The sequence below is a fragment of the Chroicocephalus ridibundus genome, chromosome 1, assembly GCF_963924245.1.
Source record: "Chroicocephalus ridibundus chromosome 1, bChrRid1.1, whole genome shotgun sequence".
NCBI classification, from domain to species: Eukaryota; Metazoa; Chordata; class Aves; order Charadriiformes; family Laridae; genus Chroicocephalus; species Chroicocephalus ridibundus.
Window position 1 is genome coordinate 22,384,301 of NC_086284.1, and position 22,035 is coordinate 22,406,335.

The 22,035-nt window shown below is 40.9% G+C and overlaps 1 protein-coding gene across 4 annotated transcripts in view; it reads right to left on the reverse strand.

Annotated features, from left to right (window-relative positions):
* CRYL1 (crystallin lambda 1) overlaps positions 1–22,035 on the reverse strand; it is a 63,700-nt gene that overhangs the window by 36,576 nt on the left and 5,089 nt on the right. For all 4 annotated transcript variants that reach the window (XM_063330955.1, XM_063330950.1, XM_063330962.1 and 1 more), the window contains 2 exons: positions 21,565–21,672; positions 9,508–9,634 (listed from right to left, as the gene is read on the reverse strand). In XM_063330955.1, the coding sequence (XP_063187025.1) occupies positions 9,508–9,634; positions 21,565–21,647 (210 nt within the window). In that variant the 5' untranslated portion in view covers positions 21,648–21,672. The remainder of the gene's footprint in view (positions 1–9,507; positions 9,635–21,564; positions 21,673–22,035) is intronic.

The window sequence follows — 22,035 nt, forward strand, 5'->3', positions numbered from 1 at the left end:
CTATCCATTCTCAGATATGCCAAGGTAGCAACTCACCTGTACCACCTTCTAGGAAACTCCCCAAAACACCACCTTGCAAAATACCTTCTCCTTCACTAGCAATGGGAATTGCTGCCAAGGCCATGGATTTCTTTGCACTGGGAGGTGAAAGAAACAAAGCATGGCCCGGAGTAAGGCACTGCAACACAGTAAATAAGTGGTATTGTCCTATACAAGTAGAGCACTATAAGATGAAAGCCAAAGATTTAAACTGGCATGGAGAAGGTCCAGGATTAGCAGCCATTCAGCAACACGCAGCCACCTTCTGTAAAAGCAGCTGGAGATGCTGTCACAGGGAGCAGCATTGAGCCCTCCCAGTAGCAAGTATGGAGTCTGATGGTAGCCACCAAGCACAAGGAATTGCAGAATTAAGAAGTTTGAAAGCCACCGCTGCACAATGACAACTTCCCATGTCCTGACTAGATTCTGGCTGCTGCATATTCAAAACATAATCAAGAAATCATTTCCTCCCTGGCAATCTTAACATGAAGATTTCTGACAATGTAAATTCCTGCAAATGTAAATAGATCAGTCTTGAGCTCTCCTAGACCAGTTCTCTTATACCTCTCTTCATTCCCAGGCTGTACCCTATGCCATGGGATTCTTCCAAGCAGATTTTGGCCTGAGCAGACCAGAGTTGTCTTTCCTGAAGTCCAGGGTTGTGATCCCACTTTTTGTCTTGCTTCTCCTCTCAGGATCCTCAGCTCCACTATCCCATGGTCACTGCAGCCAAGGCTTGCCCCCTGACCTTCACATCTCCAACCAGTTCTTGCTTGTTTGTAAGCATGAGGCCTGGCACAGCATATCCCCTCTTCTGCTCCTCAACCACTTGTGTCAGGAGGTTACCATGAATGCATTCCAGAATCTTCCTGAACTGTTTGTGCTCTCCTGTGCTGTCCCTCCAGCAGATATCGATGTGGTTGAAGCCCTGCCATGAAGACAATGGCCTGTGAACGTGAGGCTTCTTCCAGTTGTCTGAAGCAGGCCTTTTCTTCCTGATCATATGGTTTGTAGCAGACATCTACCACAATGTCTCCTGTATCGGCGGTCCTGTTAATCCTGACCCATAAGCTCTCAACTGGCTCCTCATTCAAACCGAGACAGAGCTCTGTGATGGTAGCTCACAGCATGTAATCAATACCCTAGGCGCCTATTCCTCTCCTACCTTCATCTTGCATCACCTAATCGCCAAAAGCTGTACTTCATTGTCGTGCTGCAGCTGCCACAAGCAGGAGTGCCCTGCAGCCTTGCCCTAACCACAACTGAGGTAGAAAGTTATTTTCAAGAGTTCCGTGACTTCCCTCTTTCCAGTAGATTCAACAGGGCTTCAAGTAGCAGGTAAACTGTTTAGACGCCTTAACCACTTTGACTGCTACAAGGACGCTCTTCATCTTCTGCAGTTAAGTGATGATCTCCAAACATGCCACAAACCCTGGCTCTGTTCCTCTATTTATACACATATAATTGACAGCACTTTAAGTGGTCTCAGCTTTTCAGTGATACAATTTAGCCAACAATTTAAAAGAAGCGCTTCCGTAGAACAGTCCCAGAGTCAAGTGACAGCAATCCTCTCCTCTCATGGAAAGGATACGTAGCAGCAGCTTTCAGAGCGCCGAACTATCTCACAAGCTGGACCCAGACTGCCAGCACTCCTGTGGCAAGAACCACATTATGTCCAGCTTTTTGTGGGAATATAAAAATCTTCACAGAATTAAGAGACAAAGAGCTCCAAATTTCAGAAAAGCAGCTTTTTTAGAAGTTTTGGTGCCTAATCCATTTATACAAATACTTTCATTATCATCTATAGTTATAATCCACTAGAAAAAGAACTTCACAGAAAAGACTTCAGGCATAATTGTCTTATTTTCAATTTACTGAGACACCTTAGAATGTCGTATTTCTAAAGCAAAGCCTGATTAACATCAACCTACATAAAGTAGGTACATGTGGATTTTAAACAGCATTCAGGTTACCTGTATAAAGACAGACATTAAAAATACCTGAAAAGGAGACTTGGAAATCTAATTAAATGAAACATAGATTTCAAAGCATTATTACTATAGCTAGTGACTGTACAGTCAAATACAACTATTCCATATTTTTACCACATCTAAATAATAACAACAAAAAGATTGTTGTAAAAACCTAGTTGACTTCAGACAAAAAAAAAGGTACCTATGCTAAAGTAATCTCTCTGCAAATTAAACACTGCAGTTTTACAACCAATTCTGTCCCCCCCAACATTACCAGCAAAGCTGAGGTTACTGAAGTTATCAAAACAAGATTGCATCTATTTGCTCCATTTGCGGATGCATTCAGACTGCTGTGTTTCTGTCATTGCCTCCATTTTATAGAATCCATATCAAAGTTGGATTATATTTTAAGCAAAATAGTGTTTAAAATACTATCATTAACATTTCAGTGCTAATTATTATTACTTGTATATAGCCTTTTGTATTGACATGCTAGTTTAGCCTTCTGTAGGCTTTAGGTCTATACTTCTGTTCTGGAAGACTGAAGATGCACCTTTTATTAAGGACACGGCAGCTTATTTCTTTTGTATTCCATGTCAGACACTCCTGTGCATTCTACTCAGTAAACAAGAGTGACACACATGAACCTGGGGAACTACACCACCTGCATTTAAAAAATGTGACATTTTGAGTGCAGAGTTTGGGAGTTCAGCTAGTGAAACAAGCAGAGAAATAAAATAGTATTTTTAATATCAGATAAATTATTACATCAGAACATCAAGGTTGCTTCTGATATCATTAACCATTACGATTTAGCTCAAATAGATAAAGTTTTTCATGTGTTAAATAGGTTTGGTAATTTAAAAAAATTATAAGTTATTACATATTTCAAATGCAAATACCTGACTGCAAGCATTTTGGACTTTTACATCGTACTCCCCCCTAGAATGGCAAGGTAGTTTTAGACGCTTATTCTGAGATACTTTAAAGATGGATAGCATGTGTATATACCAATATACCAGGCAATTAAGACAAGGTGACAAATAAAAATGCATCATTTCAAACTGCAAAGATGGTGGGGGGAGAACATATTTATTTCAGTCTTTTAGAAAGTGTTACTACCCACATCTAAGGGTAAAGGCAGGAACAGCAGCTGGGCAGGAGACCCACACCCTTGCACGCTGCTGTATGGGTTTGGGAGAGCAGGGAAACATGAGACACGTACACACAGCTGTTACTGATGGAGTCCCCAGGCTACTGCACACCTTTCAGTGCAGCGTCAGCACTTTCATCATTTTAAATAGGAAAATTAAAAGGAAAAAAACCCCCCCACACACAGAAAACCACACACAACCCACAAAAACAACCCAACAGCATAGACACTTATAATTGACATGATCATGTTAGAGCATGACTAGCACCGGAGCCCCCAGGAGCTAGGGTCACAGGGAGAACAGCTGGCTGGGCACCACAGCAGGGAGGTGACATTGAGTGGGATTTGACCCTGAAACACTTGGAGGTGATGCAGGAACCCAAACCGTATGGGATGGATACACACAAGGGAGCAGAAACTCATCAGGTTGTTTGCCCCTTTTCCCCCTGCAGACATTCATTCCACGTACCCGGGTACACAAGATGGTTTCAAGCACATGTCCAAATACCAGATTGTTAACAAAAAATATGCTTGGCAACAAAAGACTCCTTAGATGTAAAACAACTCTAGTTAGCCCAAAACAAGCCACCTGAACCTTGGCATCCAAGACTTTATTTTCAACATGAACAAGAATTGGTATCCTTTCTTATCCAAGGGTAAGAAAGCAAGATAAGGACAGCAGCAGCTTTAACTGAAAAGCAGACTGGCAACTAGTCAATGACGGGGCCACATTATAATTGACACAATTATAAAAAAAAATAAATAGAAAGGTAGGGTCACATATGGTCACACCCTGGGGCTTCCCGTTACAGACTTTCTACAGGGTAGGTATGCACTGAAGTAAAATGCTTAACAGGGGAGGAGAAGGAATCACATCACATGAAGATTTTAGGAACATGTGAACCCATTTCTGACAGACAGTTGTCTAGGTATGATTGATCCTGCCTTGGGGCAGGGGCTGGACTTAAAAGTCCCTTCCAGCCTGATTTTGGATTACTCTGTAGTTGGTAGGGCAGCAGAGATAAAGGTGAATCTTCTGATAGAGCCGGGGTCTTCTCATATGCTGTTCTGCTGTAGAGCAGAGGACTAATGTAAGTGCAGGGGAATCCCCCGTATGAGTTTAACTCTGATTCACAGGGTTTGAACTTGTTCGGATTTCCATTCAAAATGCAGTTATTAAAAAAAGCATTTTACAGCAAATCTGCAAGCGCCTGGCTTTTAGAACAGTTTTAAGTTCATATTCAGAAAAGCTGTAATAGGCTTCAAAGCCATGAACTAAAGGACAGTAGATAGGTTAACAACTGTAAATGCATCAGTTAAAACACCAGTACTTTCAGGCTAATCTAATTAAAAAAAAATAATTGATTTAGGGCTGTAACTGACTTCAATTCTAAAGAAGTAATAACTTCTTAGTTGTCTTGAATTTATGAGCTCATACATTTCAGTGTGAAATCTGATGCTTCTTAAATCACTACCTCTTGAGAGACATGAAAGACTGTCTACCACATGATACTGCACAAATAAGTAACACTTCAGTGAGGTGAAATCCAGCATTTAGATGGAAACATTTTGTACTTTCCTACAGTTCAGAAACATACCCTATTAAGGAACTGGAGCAATAAAAATATTAAGTTACTGCCATTTTATACTGTTCAGAATAAATGACTGAATTACTAGTGTCTGTTCAACCTTTAGTACAAAATACAAAGCAGGATTTGAGGAAGTACTAGTTCTTAGAACTACATTTTCTAAAACCAAAACTTGCAGATTTGGGAGGGGTTTGGGGATTTTGTGGGGTTTTTTTTGTCTGGTTTGGTTTTTGTTTAAAGCACATACAACAAACGAAGTTTTGCTTTATCTAGTGTCAGTATCCAGATCATGAAGAGATCCATCTTTTTCCATTATGTTCATGTGCCCTACAAAACTTTCAGAAGACAGACAGAAAAGCTGATCCTGCTGCCACAGAAGAGATGAAGATCCTTTTGGTTCCCTTAGTGAAGGGCAGTAAGATTTCAAACAGGTTGATTGACTTCCTCTGCCCTGGGTCCTTTCTCAAAGGACTAGATTTTCTCTGTCTTCTTCTGTTGTGATCCCATCCACTGTGAAAAATAGGAGAAGTGATCTAGGAAAGGCAATGGAAATACGATACAGCCCTAGAAAGAAAACCAGGGAGCACTGAAAGAGAACCCGAATAGCAAGACTGACTGCTGGGCAGGATGATAGTTATGGCAATGATGACCTCCTGTAGCCTGTAGTGGTAGACAACACTAGTTGTTACATGCACAGGATAGATGGGGGGGTGACTGTTATAAAGTCTGGAAGGACAAAAGTCCATTCAGCAGCAGCACCGCAGCAATGATACTGGCAAGCTGTTCACTCAAACATCATCTTTCAGTTCAACTCAAACACCGACATGATGAAGTATTTTACAGCAAGTCTTTGAGATCAGACTGTTTCAAACCCTAACATCAGCAAAAGAACTTTCTCAAAAGCTCTACAAAGATGGCAAGTCAGGTCACATGCTTAAAACCAGCTCCCTCAGAAGCCAAAACATAACTTCTGGTGCCTCAGGTCAGCGTTTAAGATAAGTAGGGTAAAACCTGGCCTAAGGTTATATTTACCCAGCTGACAGCAAACAGACCCATGTTTGTTTGTCCAGTGCTCAGAGCTGACCAGTGACCAGTCCAGAAGCAGCCATGTTACTGCAATGCTTGCATACTCTGCCTTCCAGCAGCTTTGCATTTACAGAGGTATGTCATTAACAGAGCCTCCAAACCAGGATGCTCTTATATCCTATGAGATCAGGGCAGCTGAAAACATTTTCACCCACTGCTCTCTGCAGATACTCCCTCAATTCCCAGAAGTAAAATGGTTCTTGAAAGCCATCAGGAAAGTAAAACAAAATCTAGAGGTAGAAGCTGGTATCAAACAATCAATGACAAATGTTTATGACAGAAGACACGAGACACCTACCGTTAAGACTCCCAAGTTTCCCATTCTGAGGCACCACCAGGCTTTTTAAAAGTTGTTTTTAAGCTGGTAACACTGTTTTTCTAAGTCTCACGGGGAGAGATAAAAGAGGCAGCAAGATCCAAAAGAGAAGAGGCTAAAGATCTATTAGCATTGTTAACACCAGTTCAAAAGAGTTTGCAGGTGTAATGGGGGGGAGGGAAGGGTACACCCTCTCTTTAAAAAGAGAGGAGAAAAAAGAAAAAGATACTGTTCTAAGGCTTTTAGGCAGAGTTCCTTTAAAAGGAAGAAGGATAAATACCTCAGACCGCAAGGTATAAGTTAGAAGCTAAATTTCATGCCCTTGCCAGTCTGCTCTGTCCCATGTCACAGCACAAGAGGTGGGTTTGGAGATCACCTCTCAGCCACCCTCCATGCCTGGCTTCAACCAGCCCAGCCAGACCTCACAGCTCACCATCATACCCAGCAGCTCAGGGGTCAAGAGTAAGATCTTACCAATAGTCATCTTATCCTCCTCTGAGAGCTAGTTAACTTTATTACTCTGTTAGTAAATTGTTCCAAGGCAAAGCATTCAAAAATATGTGTTTTCCTCTTACTACCATTGTGGTAAGAGATCATACAAATGCTGCACTGATTTTTATTCAGCTTGTATTATTGAGGAACTAGACGCACATCCACTCAAACATGTTCTTAATAGTGGAAGAAGTACCAATAACTTCAGTGCCCAATAGGACAAAAGTCATCATGTATTTATGCAGGAAAGTTAAGAGCATAATATTAAGAAACATTTAATTCACCCATGATAGTCCCATGCTAGGGACATTATAGTACAAATGTATCCATTAATTTGTCTCCATGGTGTTTTCAGCTAATGGAAACATTATTTCAGAAGCTTTTAGTGATGCAAGAACCTTGCAATGCACATTCACCAAAATGCTATAGGTTATGCCCTTACTCTAAGCAGCATAGAAAAGCTCAGAGAAGCAAAACTGGGTGAATATTCACTTTTAGAGCAAAAGCCAGACTGATTTCCTTCTAAGTTGATGCAAAGCACACCAGTCAAGACAAGTTACTTCATAAAAATGCTCAGGAAAGGGAACATAACAAATAATATGCATCAAGGCATACCTTGTTTTTACAGATTCATGACATTACTGTTATGAATTTTCTTCTTACTTAGTCCTAATTGTTTCTTTCATCTTTTCCACTTTTATATCTTCACTAATGTCATTTAGGAAGTTCCACTTTTTACTACTTCATCCCCTTTGTTTTAAGTTATGTCCATGAAAACACCACAGAAGGCAACTGTCTGAAGAATTCCTTCAAGGAGTGCAAACATCAAGGAATTAAAGCATGAAGTGGACTTACCCTACAAAGGCCAAATTTGAAAAGAAGTTAAGATTTAACCAACTGAAGTCTAGGGTAAAGAAATGTAGTTCTCATGGAAGTCTTCTAACAAGTTAATCAGTAGGTTATATCATTAAGCAAGAAGACAGAGTCCTCTATATTCAACTAACATTAATGCAACTGATGTTTTATTTTTTAAGTAACTAAAAGTCAGACCACTTGCACTCATAAGTTACAATTAGTCCATTTTGTCCTTCCAGGTTCAAAGCTGCACTAGGTGATGTTTCTGAAGTTTAATATGGGTGAGCCAGAAAGCAGTCTGTTCGTTGCTGAAATAAGATTCAATAGGTTCAAATAATTTGCCCGCTTATGCTGTGTAATTGTCAATACTTTGCATCAAACCAAAATTTGATGCTGTGGTTTGAAACTGATGAGCTGATATGAACACTGCCAACAGTGTTCCACACATACAATTTGTTACCCACGAGCATACTGCAGTTACTTATTTTTTATTTATTCATATGCTTAATGACTACATATTAAGAGAGATCAAAAGGGTTAAGGGAACATAAAATAGTACCAGTACATGGTCACATGTGAGATAAAAGGTCCTTTCGTGGACAGTACTGGTAAAGAGACAGTAAGCAGACAGTAGGAGGAACAGTTAGTTCTTACTCAGTGAAAGATGCTGTCCCGTGCTGTTTCACAGGTATCTGTGTCCTTTGTTATATCCATTCATAAGTGACCCAAAAGTTAGCTCGTAATATTAAGTCAGTCATCGTCATTACAAACATTTGTGGAAGTGCTTTACAGGACTGAGTGACTAGACAATACACTCGCAGATTAAACTCAGCAGAGATAAGCAATACATATGTGAAAACAATAATACGAACTGACAAGCTCTAAGCTCGTTTCTGTTGAAGGAGTAAGATATTGGGATAACAGCATATAGTTTCATGATCTGGAGAAAAGCAAGTGAACACAAAATAGTATACCACTGTAAAAATCCACAGCGCAGTCACACCTTGACTCCTGTGTGAGGCTTTGCTCCGCCTCCCATTCTCTCCCCTTTCACCTCACCAACTTGGGAGGAATAAAAGGTCTGGAAATCTGTTCCCTTTAAATTCAATTTATTGTTAGGGATGTGTTGCAGCTAAGCAGATTGTGGGATTTACAGCCTGGAACAGTATAAATTGTAAACTCTTGAGTGCAACACATATACATGTAAGGACAGTTGATGGTACAACACTGGAATACTACCGGGGGACCATGTAGCATAGAAGATGCCAAATCCAATGCAAACTCATTCATACTTTAACCCAGAAATGGTCCCTGATTCACCTGTTCCCTAAACTATGCCCATACCAGTGAGCATACTAATAGTTAAGCAGCCACGAACTATCAGGGTCGCTAATACAACTCGCTCCCCATCCCAGTTTTACTTAGCAGCACAGATTCTAGCCCTATATATCAACCCTGCTTTTACACAGAATCACAGAATTTTTTTTAGTATTCTAACACCCTGTCAGATAGCTGCTTTTGGCTACAGTGCTCCCCCACAGTCAGAATAGAAGTCACCCCTGGGCGTAACCATACTCCCTGCCTTCCTGAGGTACCTGGAGAGGAATAAACACGTTTTAGTCCCAGCACTAGAATGTGTGGTGCTCCCTAAGAGATCTCTCCCCCAAGAATCTCCTGCTCCCCCATCCCCTCATATTGGTCTTTCTAACCAGTACAGTCTTTGTTACACATGGAGGTTGGCAATCCTCTCTTGGCTTAGCCAGCCACCAGCCTCTTCCAACATAACGCGAAGAAACTTGCAAAGACTCTGGAGCAGGGAAATCCTGCAAAGAGGCTTTATCTCCCGTGTCGTGATACTAGGCTAGAAAAAAAACATTAATTTAACAAGCACAACCATCCTTATGCAGTCAGGATGTTGAACTCTCCATTGCCCATCGACTGCACAGCACAGGTCTTGATGATCTTTCTAAACCGTTTGCTAGGAGTTGTCAAATCTTTGCTTACCTGAATGAAAGTAGCACCCTCTACTGCCGCCTTCAGGTCTGCACAGACGCTAATGAGAGACAACTGCTGCTCCACACTCAAAGTTCCTTTCAGGAATCCCGACTCCTTCAGCTCTTTCATTTGTTTGCTGACAGAAACAACATACACAATTAAGTACTTTATTATTGTTAAGCCACCATTCATTTTTTTAAAAAGCTCCTTAACAACCCAAAAATATACCATTTGCCATTCCACTGCATATATTTATACTCAAAAAATAAAAGGTTATAATGTATTCACTCATTTCTCTTTGCTCTCTCCACCTTACATAACATTCTTCTTCTCTTCAAGCACAGACAGCTCTAAGATCTACTCCTAGACAAAAGTTTGTTACCACCTCAAACCTGTCCTCACTGGTGCAAGATCAGCAAAAGTTTTTCAACTCAGATTTAACGTGAACAGAGGTCTCTTTAATGTACTTCATGTAGTTTTACAAAACAACAGCGCTTTTGGTATGAAGCCTAGCTGTGGGAACGCTGTTTAATGGTATAGAAATAAACAAATACACACTACACAGCCAGGAGTCCTTCCAAGAAAAAAAAAAAAAAAAAACAAACAACCAACCAAAACCAAACCAACAACAACCACCAAAACCATGCCCCAACAGAGGTAATGACTACAGAGTGAGTATCATAAAATTTGAGTAGTTACTAAATTGGGTGTCCAGAGCTTGAACTGAACATTCAAGTACACATTACTGCTGTGGCTGGACATGTCACCTTCTCAGAAAAAGCCTCTACAGTTTTAAATCCTCATAAATCCAGAGCAAACAAGTAATTTTCAAGACTGTTAAAAGTCACTTAGAGGAGCAGTTTCCACAGAAACTAAGTGGGATTAAACTATCTGATCGCAATCAACATAAAGCTATTTGATACAGCCATTATCACAGTTAAATCTGTTAGTTACTTCAAGCAAGAACTCCTCGGACCCTTTGGTTTTTACTCAGCAAAAATTGCTCATCCTGAAGAGGAAAGTGAGCTAGTGATTAGCAGCAGGGGGAAAAAAAAAAAAATAAAAAATCAAAACCCAAATCCTTTCTTCTCCATACCAATCTAGTTCTGAAACTTTGGCTTCTTTTTTGGATGCCTTTTTACATAATAAATAAATTGCACTTGCCACCCAGTTGGAGGGTGGAAAAGCTGTACTGCCTCGAAAAAGTTAGTGTATTTTTGTACTGCACAAATCATATAACTGCATATAGAAATAACCCATCATCCATCATGTGTTTCCTAAGTGACTGTGGCACTGGGGTACACATGACAGTCTTCATTAGGGGCTTTATGGGCCAGTACATGTTAAATGGGCAGAACTTATTTATACAGGCCCAGATGATCTCCACTGCCCACCACACCTCAGTCCTCAATACACCTGCCCAGGCGTCTCCATGTACCCAGACAGTAGCAGTGGATTTATTTTTCTATCTAGATGGGGAGGAGATGGGAACCCATATGCTTGTCACGATCTACAGCTGCCAAACACCTTCATTAGTCCTTATGAAGCAGGACAGGCAGCCAGCCACAGCATCGGAATAATGCTGGTCAGCCCCAGACCACTTCTCTAATACAGCTCCAGCGCTTATACCCTGGGGAGAAACTTCCTCAACCCAGCCAATGATGGTGCTGCAGCCACCAGCAATCCCAAACACACCAGACAGGGAGCAATGGGACCTCAGCTCTCAGTTGCTTTATGAAGTTGTGGGAGGTGTCATCGACATTTTTCATGCAGCATTTTTAAATTAATTGAAAAGGGAGAGGGATGTAGATCATACTGCCTCTTTTTCTCTCTACTCCTTTCAGACCACCTGCTGAGCAACATATGATAATGCACTTGCACTTTATCAAACCACCCTTTTATTTAGAGCTCTTTCCTGTCAACAAGTATTGAGTCCATAGATGAAATAAAAATATTAAGCTTCCTCCTCCAGATTTCCCTAAACAAAATGAGTGGGATTCATCTCACCTACCCTGTCAACATGCACATCTGAGACAGTCATCTTGAGCTCTCTTTTAAAGAAGGGAGAACTAAGTGTTCTCAGCGTGTTGTCTGATTTTTTTAGGCATCAAAGTATGCACTCCATCTTGTCTTGTAATGGAAGTACCTATTCCCCCCCCGCCCCGAAGAGAAAATAGCTCAGAATAAGACATTTAGATCATAGTATTCTGAAGTCACCAAAGAAGAAAATTCGCAGGGATTTATTTAAAGACAATCTAATTCCTACTTAAATATACAGACACAGGTCAAATTTCAGCAGAGATTCAATGGGCTCTTGGATCTTTAGCTTGAACTGCCTTACTAAATCTACCATTAACTTCTAAAGAATCAGACTTTTACTTCAGCATCCATGTAGCTGTTACACAGCAAATATAGCCTTTACCGCTTTTATTGTGGCTTTATTGAGAGGTCGTAAACACCTGCTGCTCTGCAAGTGACTTGGATGTCCTTTCTTCCACTCAAAGTAGTGGAAAAGAGAACATTTGTTTCCCAGCAAACAAAACACCTTCCTAATGTATCTTTCTGACACAAATCCAGAGCAGCAACACCTTGTCCTGGGAGCCACCCCACTAAAAGTCAAGGTAAGGAGCACTCAGTAGCCACCTAGGTGCCAAAAAATGCCTTGAGCAGTTCTGCTCCTTGTTTAGCACAACAGTTGGAAGAAACAAACACCTTCAGATCACCGTGGACTTCGTACAACGAATCAAAGTATTTCCAGTAACTTGGGAGTAGGTGATATTCCAACAGAGGCTCTGTTTGAAGCTGGTAAAGATGACAGTGCACCTTCTAAATGAGAATATGCACCCATATTTCTAACTGAGAAGAACAAAAGCAACAAGAACAACAATCCATGTGCACACACAGCAGTAACTCCTACAAGCATTAACTTTCTACCTTTCAATGTGCTGCTTCAGCAATTAACTCCAGATAATCGTTTCTGTACTGCAAGTTCTAACACTTCCTCTTTATTTTCGTCAGAGCTGATCATGGACAGTGATTTTTGACTCTTAGGCAGAGCACACCTGGATAAACAGCTAGGCATTGCAGAGCTTTGAAAATGTTTGGTTCATTCTTAGCTGGAAAACGAAGCTGAGTCATATGCTTTTCAGACACTGCTCAGGTCTGTCCTGTTTACTTCCCTGGAGTACCTTAGACTTGGTGCCAAAATTAGTATTCCTACCAGTTTATGCAGTCCAAAACTGATGAAAAGAGTTCCATTAATAGCTTTCTGCCTCTTTTCTCAAATATTAATTTAGGCTCACTAGTCAGAAATTCTTTTCTGGTAAGTTTTGTTTAAAAGCACTTTAAGACAGACAGAAAAAAGTGATCCAACACTCCCCTCCAAGCAGCACCACAGAAATAAGCAGGAAATCCATCAAGTTTCTGGATGAGTTCCCCATTTGGTTTCTTAAAAACACCGCAAATGGACAGCTGGAAAGCACAGATTTCTGCCTTTGAACAATCTGCGTGGTAAGGAATAGGAAACGGGAAGCTTCAGCTCCATTTTCCAAGTTGCCAGGGTACAGCACAGCCTGCTAGGCAGGAGCTCCACCCAAGACTTAAGGCTTCCAGCACACTGCCAACTACACCACAAAACCATGGCCCTAAGTGTCACATCTACACACCTTTTAAATACCTCCAGGGATGGTGCCTCAACCACTTCCCTGGGCAGCCTGTTCCAATGCTTGATAACCCTTTCAGTGAAGAAAGTTTTCCTAACATCCATCCTAAACCTCCCCTGGTGCAACTTGAGGCCAAAGGTCTTAATTATCCATTCAAACATTCATTTCCCAGGTGCCACTTCCCTAAATCCAGCATCCTCCTCTTGCTCATAGGCTGAATAGTGCTTTTAAAAAACAAAAGCAAAATTTAAGTTTGAAGAGACCACATCAGAATTATTTCTTTCATTAAGGAAGAGGGTGGAATTCTTGTTCACTTTCTGTGCAATACGACACTAGTCTCATTCTCCCTGGTCCTCAAACTCCACTCCTTGGCTGGTAACCGAGGGATTCAAAGGGGCTAGAGTGACAGACTAAAAGATCTGACTTTCATTTTTCTTCCATAAGTTTTTACAGAAGTTTGCAGCACCTGTGTCCTGTTCCATACCTTTCCTTCTCTGCCAATGATGACCATCCTATCATTTCTGCTTCTCTATCATAAGCCATTACTCACTACACTGTACACAAGAACACCATTTCTTAATTAATCCACAAAACTGCCATCTTCATACTTTGGAACTTAAGGCTGGACTGATTTTTCCTCCTAAACAAAATCTTCCTGTTAACATCACCAATCTTCATGCTAGCTATTTATTTAAATTAGGATAGTTATTTAAAAATATGGAATAGGAAATACAATTTGTGCATTACTTGAATTTTGGCCTTCCCTCCCAAGAAAAGTTTTTTGCCCTCCTTCACCAATATATTTATTGACATTTTGGCTGTTTTGTGCCACAAATGAATTTTAAGTCTTACAAACGCTAAACTCTCTTTCTATTCCCCTGCGGTATTAGATTGCCTACACTTTTCTGGCAAAGAAAGGGAGCTTCCCCTGGTATTTATCATATGCTAGGGCACAAACCAGACCGGTTTACACATACAGCAGTACACCACTGACCTCTACTGGACGACTTTTTATTCAAGGCAGCCTAGACTTCAGGGTGATCACTCCTGAGGATGACCACAGACTGAGGTCATTGCAGCCACATCCATAGAACACACCATAGGACTTTGCTTTGCAATTGTATTATGTGCACTGTTTGAAGAGTTTGACTCATATGCGTAAGGTCTTTGAAGAATGAAGAATTCACATCCATAAGAAAAGATTACTTCCTTTTAGAGCCCACACTTTGTCTACCTCCAGAGTTTTACTGTTGCACATGACTGCCCCTGTCAACACTACTGTGGAAACTGAGACGGTATTTGCTTCAAGATGAGGCACCCAATTAATAACAACACTCCTGATCACATAAACTGCCTGGGACGCTCATGGTTACAAATCTTATTCTAGAAGTTTTTCCAGAAGAACCTTGCAAGTGATGCTAATACTCACCCCATCTTGTCCACACCCCATGGCCTCACCTTCATCCACAGCAACTATCGGGCAGTCATAGTATTCAGCACACATTGTTGCAACCAAAAAATACTTGCAAGATTAAAGACCACTGAATCACAAACTAACTACCCAAAGCAGCAAGGAGAAAGGAGGGCAGAAGACACCACCAATATTATTCTTCGCAAGTTCAGCCAACCACTACTGTCAAAGACTAGGGCCATTAACCAGTCATGGCAACAGACTACAATCTATATGAGAGGGAACTTGGCATGGCAAAAAAAAAAAAAACCACAACGAAACACTCAACAATTACCAGTCGCATCTATCTAGCCTGAGACACACAAAGTAGGCAACTGAAAGCCCCTGACACTGGGACCAGCTCACTGTCCATATATAAAATGGCCATATAGCAAGCTGCTAATATTGAGTTTCAATTGGTCATTTAAAAGTGTTAGCAACCACTTCCCACCTTCCTGCTTTCCCCAGACTAAAGGTAAGCACACAACATACTACCACAGAAAAGCTGTTACACATTTCACCTTCTTGAAACAGCTGTACAAGCAGAACCACAAAAGCACGTATGTTCCTATCAAGACAAGGGAGATCCAGCACTGTCAAATGCACTCCATCCACAGCGACGGCAGTGTATTAAAGAGGGACAGTTACACAACTGCCTTTGACTACAGAAGAGCTGGGATGCAGCATAAAAGCACGGTGACACACAGAAGTCAATCAAAGTTCCGAGATCTTCTGAAGTTATCACACACACAAACTGTTTTCCAGACGTGGCACTCTCAGGATGTCTATACTGGCATTACACAAACTGGATGCTGCAACGAGACCAAAGACTTTGTAACAGGAAAATGCAGTTACAGTCATTATGTTTTTCCACAGTAAATGCAGAGTCACCGATATCGTTAAAGCTGAGTGAGGTCTGCAACTCAATACAAGTCATGTCTTACCCTTAGAAGATCAATTCCAGTGTTGTCTCCAGATCCAGTGAGCTGAATAAATCCACTCATTAGGTATGCCAAGATAAAATTGAAAGGTAGAATCAATCCTATGATTTAGCACAAGCTTGATTTGCCAGCGTCAGGCACTCAAGACCAAAATATACTTTGGTAAGAACTGCCTACTTAGAAGGTGTCCCCTTGAAGGAGATATATAAAACTATCAAGGAAGACCTAAGCCAAGCTGCATTTTGCCCTTGATACAAATACAGGGTCAATACAACACAGCAATACAGACCAGAGACTGGAAGAGGAAGCCAGGTTGGAAAGAGTTTCTAACCACACATCCATGGAACATGCCATGAGCTAGGAAAAGAGGGCAAAGCCTACATCACTGTACTCCTCACGCTACAAAACCGATCCAGTGAGCTATTCCCCTTTTCATATGAACGAAGCATAAGAGGGCACCAGACAGCAAGAAGTTGTGCACCTTGAGGTGTCTTGTCTAGAGACTAGTCTCCTCCTGGAACGAGAAAGATGATGAACTTGAGTTACAGGGGGAAGCGTCGTTCAAAATTTTGGCTATAATGAAGTCACAGATATGGTTTACTACTTTGGCCTTGCAACCTGCCATACATCGGGCACTTCATTACAAGTTCCAGATTCCCATTCACAACAGTACAGAATTCTTAAAGTACTTCTCCCCACTTGGCGAGGGGTGAGTGGGGACATGCTGCTTTTTTCTAGCCCCTGCATCTTGTTTGTTTTTCATAGCAATTGTGCACTTCATTATGTATTAAGTACAATAAAATTTATGGTTAAATTAATACTTAATGAAGAGAGGAAGTGTGATATTCCAATGTCAAGACTGCTTGGCTCCAACTCTTTAAAGGCCCGATGTCTTTGAACCATGCAGAACAACCTATTGTCAGATAAAGCTGACATACAAGTAATTCTCACTGAACAGCCTCACTTTTGAGTTTAGATTCAGTACGATGCAGCCTGAGCACCATATTATCAGTTTTCAGAAGGCAAAGTTCTGTAGAAGTCCATTCTGGAAGAACAGAACTCACTAATAACTTTTCATTTTAATTAATTAAATTTTAATTAATTTAAATTTAAGGGAGAAGGTCTCTATTATTTAATAAAGAGAGGGTCAAAGTTGCTTTCCTCACAACCAAATATTTCTATGTTTTGATACTAGCATTGCATTTCACTTGTATCTATGTAAATAAAAGTAGCAATGGTAATTTTATGTGGCCATATCCCTACACACAACTACCACTTCAGAAAGACAACTTCAACCTGTCCCAGAAAATTTTTCTACTGGGGCTAAGAGAAGAAAAGAAGGATCCGAAGATAGAAAAGAGCTTTAGAATAATTTTACTGTTTAGTGCAGTCAAATATAGTCACATAGTTTTAAAAATAATCTTGTCTTTATAATTTAGCAAAGATTACTTCCCAACATCTTCTACAGGCTTTTTTTCCTGAAGTTAGCTATAACCTTTATACATACAACTGTTTGTTTTTTATATATTAAAATATATATTTACCTGCTCCTGTGTCCTGGAGGAGATATAGTTTTGTATCTATGCAAATATTGTATTTAACCAGCACCTACTTCTGTTGATCTGTAAACCACCTGTGGTTTACAGAATGGACGTGCAAATATACAAGCTTTAGTGTCCTCTTCAGAGTCAAGTAAACTTTTTCCCCTTGCAATAGTCTTTCATTATATATGCAAAAATTGTTGCACATAAAACATGAATCGGTTACATAGGGGGAAAAAATACAGCATTTCCACTGTAATGAATCTTTATCAGCAGCATAATTATCTTTAGAACAGTAGCACAGTAAATATTTGAAAAAGTGTTTTACATATTACAAGAATCAAAGTTTTTTTGGGGGGTATGCACTAAAGCATTTCTGCATCATATGGTTTAATATTACTTTCAGGAACACAGTACTACTTGTTTTTCTAATTCTCATTATTTTAAAGTTCATCAACCTTGCATTCAAACCAGAATCACACTGACTCAGAAGAAAGCATACTGGATATGAAGAGTTACATTTTCCAAGACGGGTTACTGCAGCATGCCTTCAGTAGTTCAAGTGTGGCATAAAGCCGTTCATTAGTTTGTTTCTTCAACAGAACAAAACGTTGTTCCATTAGAGCAGACACTGGTTAATAATGCCACTGGTACATCCAGTTCAATGCAATGTGCAGTCATTTTGTGTGCCAGGGCACTGCCTGCCACGTGCCTGTCAACAGGTAAGTAGGTAGATAGAAATCCATCACACCATGTTAGGCTTTTGTAGACACACTCTCCTTTTCTTTCTGTATCCGGTCTACTGGTATTGTGATAACATGATACGTATTTCCACTTGTTTCAGTAGATCCAAATTCCACACTGTAACCTTATTTTTTTTTTTTCACCCTTACCCAAGTGTTTTGAATAAATTTACAGAGTACATTTCAGGTCTTCCATGCAGATACGCGCAGGCTCTCCTGATCATTGTAGGTCCATCCAGACTTGTTCCAGTCCTCTTGCAGGACTACACAGCCCTGCTGCCCACCTACTGTAGTGTGAGAGCTGAATTCATTAGGTTAATGAACCCTGAGATGCCCTTTATATAAATTCAGAACAGTGAGTTACCAGTCGATGTACTAAAAGTCCATCACATAAAATAGTTAATAAATACTTACGTATAATTTGTGTCACGAAAGGAGTATCATCTCCTTTTAGAAGTAAAGCGAATGTTGTTTCCTACTCAAATCATGTTTTTCTTTTGTTTAGAATAAGGAAACTACAGTCCCCTGTACACTCCAGTTTCTCCTTAATATGCAGAGCATCTCCATAAACTAGAAGTTCATGGACTGCAGACTACAGTGGAACAAATACTTTTCAATACTAAAACAAAACAAACAAAAAAACCCACCAAACCCTAAGCCTAAAAACTTCCCTAAAAGCACTAGCCACTTGCAGAGAAAAAGGAAAGCAAGTCTCAGCAAGTCCAGAGAAGTAGCCACCAGATGGCTTTGTCAGTTGCTCTCTACTGTGAGCCCTCGTTACCTTCTCAAGCTCCAGCCCTTACACAAGCATCATATCAGTAACTCAAAGGGATTTACTGCAGGCTGTGTGCTATAAAATCAGTGCAAAGAAGTTCAAGTTTAACCATATTTTGATAAGTACAATCATTAAAATACTGGTTGAAGAAACTGCATAGCTTGTATTCTTATCACAAAAAGTACACTGACCTGAAACTAGGCTTTTTAACTAAGATGTTACAACAGCCAAGATACACAAGTTAATTATAAGTTGAGTTAGGAACACCTTATGTAAAAGGCAAAACCTGACTTGAACTCCTATGGGGCAGCACATGCAGGCACAGGACAGCACAGACACAACCAAATAGCACTCTACCTAATTACACCGACATTTTATGTTTCACTTTTCCAAGCCAAAAACCTTAGAAGCCTAAAGTCCCCATTTCACTATTAGAAAAAGAAAAAATTAGATGCGAGTGCTCTCTTTAGTAATGTAGACTGCAAAATTTCCCCCTCCACAATAATCCGGAATCTCATCATGGCTATCACTACGGCAGCAATTCTGCAAAAACCAAGTGTCTGTCATCTAGCTGTAGCAACAGAGATGTTCAGCCTGACTAACACCTGCCTGGAAAGAAAGGTTTGGGGAAATAAAAGATAATAAATTAAAAAATTGTAGGAGACAGATTCTCCCCTTTCATTATCAAGCCATTTTTAGCAAATCTCACTAGATATCACATACCCTTTAACTTCTAAACTCCAACAACTGAACTGACCTACAAGGGGCTCCTGAAGTCACTCCTCCTTCCTGTAAGCCTTGTTACAAAAAGCAAGCAGGACACAACATGCCACAACCTTTTTTAGGTGCAGCTTACTCCCCATAGCAGCTGACACACAGCAGCTGACATATTTCACTCCAAGGCATAGAATCATAGGGTTGGAAGGGACCTCTGGAGATCATCTAGTCCAACCCCCCTGCCAGAGCAGAGTCACCCAGCGCAGGTTGCACAGGAACGCGTCCAGGCAGGTTTTGAATGAGTTGGAGACTCCACCACCCCTCTGGGCTGCCTGTTCCAGTGCTCTGCCACCCTCAAAGTAAAGAAGTTCCTCCTCATGTTTAGGTGGAACTTCCTATGCTCAAGTTTGTGCCCATTAGCTCTTGTCCTGTTGCCAGGCACCACTGAAAAGAGCCTGGCCCCATCCTCCTGACACCCACCCTTTAAGTATTTATAAGTGTTGATAAGATGCCCCCTCAGCTGTCTTTTTTCCAGCCTGAAGAGACCCAAATCCCTCAGCCTTTCTTCATCAGAGAGGTGTTCCAGTCCCCTAATCATCTTGGTAGCTCTCTGCTGCCACCTTCTCCAGCAGTTCCCTGTCCCTCTTGAACCGGGGAGCCCAGAACTGGACACAGTACTCGAGGTGCAGCCTCACCAGGGCAGAGTAGAGGGGGAGGATGACCTCCCTCGACCTGCTGGCCACACTCTTCTTGATGCACCCCAGGATGCCCTTGGCCTTCTTGGCCACAAGGGCACATTGTTGGCTCATGGTCATCCTGTTGTCCACCAGGACTCCCAGGTCTCTTTCAGCTGAGCTGCTCTCCAGCAGGTCAGCCCCCAACCTGTACTGGTGCATGGGGTTATTCCTCCCCAGGTGCAGCACCCTACACTTGCCCTTGTTGAATTTCATAAGGTTCCTCTTTGCTCAACTCTCCAGCCTGTCTATGTCTCTCTGTATGGCAGCACAGTCCTCTGGTGTGTCAGCCACCCCCCCAGCTTTGTGTCATCAGCAAACTTGCTGAGGGTACACTCTCCCCTCATCCAGGTCATTGATGAATATATTGAAGAGGACTGGACCCAAGAAGGGTCATCACGAAGGGAGGACTGATGCATTTAGGTTGAGATGCTGATCATGAAACAACCTACATATTAGAATTAAATGCTGATACAGCAACGTAAGTTTGTTTACCAGACCACTCTATAAATACACTCACTCCCTCCAAGGCATATAAAAAGCTATATTTCAGGTCCAGAAAGAAAAGGGTGAATAGAACCAACCAGCCACTGTCACTTCTAACATAAGAACTAGGGGCCAAACAAAGCAACTGAGGAGACAGGTTGAGAACAAGCAAAAGGGAATAGCTCTTCACACAGTGAGCTGTAAACCTGCAGAACACAAAGTCCTTTGGCAAGAAGGCTGCAAAAGGATTTACGCACGTTCAAGGCAAGGTTAGAGAAATACTTGGAAGAAATCTAGTTAGAGTTACTGAATACACAAGGAACTTCTAGGCACTGAAGGTTGGGGGAGGGGAGCAGATAGACAGGACTTGAACTTGTCACACACCAAAAGCATGTGGCTTTAGCCATAATGCCACACGGCAACACAGCAAAGCTCTGAAGGACTGGTGGTTTGAACCAGTGCAATAGTTCCAGTGTTTACATTCTCAAACTTACTCTTCCTAAAGATGCTTCCCAGCCTCTAGTATAAGTGATCAGTTGTTGCTTCATTAGTGGAACTAACAATCTGTTCTTCTAGAACTCAAAAAAATATTAAGAATTTAAGAAATTCTAGTTATATGATATTAACAATTGTAGCAGGGCTCCTCAGCAGCCCATATTAGCTTACATTCATTTTGAAAGTCTGTTGTCTTTCTATGCAAAAACTCTTATTTTCATGTATTTTAAGCTCAGCCTATAGATAACATAATCATGGTAAACATCATTTCAAGAATTTGGATCTAAACTTAAGCTCTTAAATCATTACTTAAGAATTAAAGTGCTCTTCAGAAGTGGTGTTGAGAGCAGAGTTCTTCTGATCTTGACAGAATCTGTACTTCATCCTGTACTTCTAAGCTAAAGCCTTCTTCCAAGCTTAAAACTATGTTCCCTTAAATAGTAAGATGTGACTGTTCATTCATGATTACAGAAATCCCACAGTTTCATTACAGTCCTGGTCATTTCAAGTCTGGTGACCTACCGAATGTTTTCCAGTGCACTTGTTAGCTGTTCTTGTGCAATATCATAAAGTTTCACTTTAAAGCCTCCGGCAGCAAACACCATGGCCCAGCTGCGACCAATGAGTCCACTGAAAAGAAAATAAATATCAGACAATTAATAAAGAAGCATTTATGTTGGGGAAGGGGATCTGACAAGCATTACAAGAAGGAAAACAGAGCTGGGACTCTTCAAAATTTCATGAAAAGATCTGTTACATATTGATAAGAAACAAATCTCTAACAGAGAAATACCCTTTGCTAGCTGCGTAGCAGCTTCTCTGAGAGCTGGAAGAAAGATAATGAGGAAGAAAAAGACAAAGCAGAAAAAGGACAGCAGAATTCAGAACAGCAGGGACTTTGGGACACCGGACTCAAGTATCAACAGTTTTGTCAGCTGCAATCTTAACCTGGAGTTGGTGCACAGAATTACAATAAAGAGTTGGAGGGTTTTT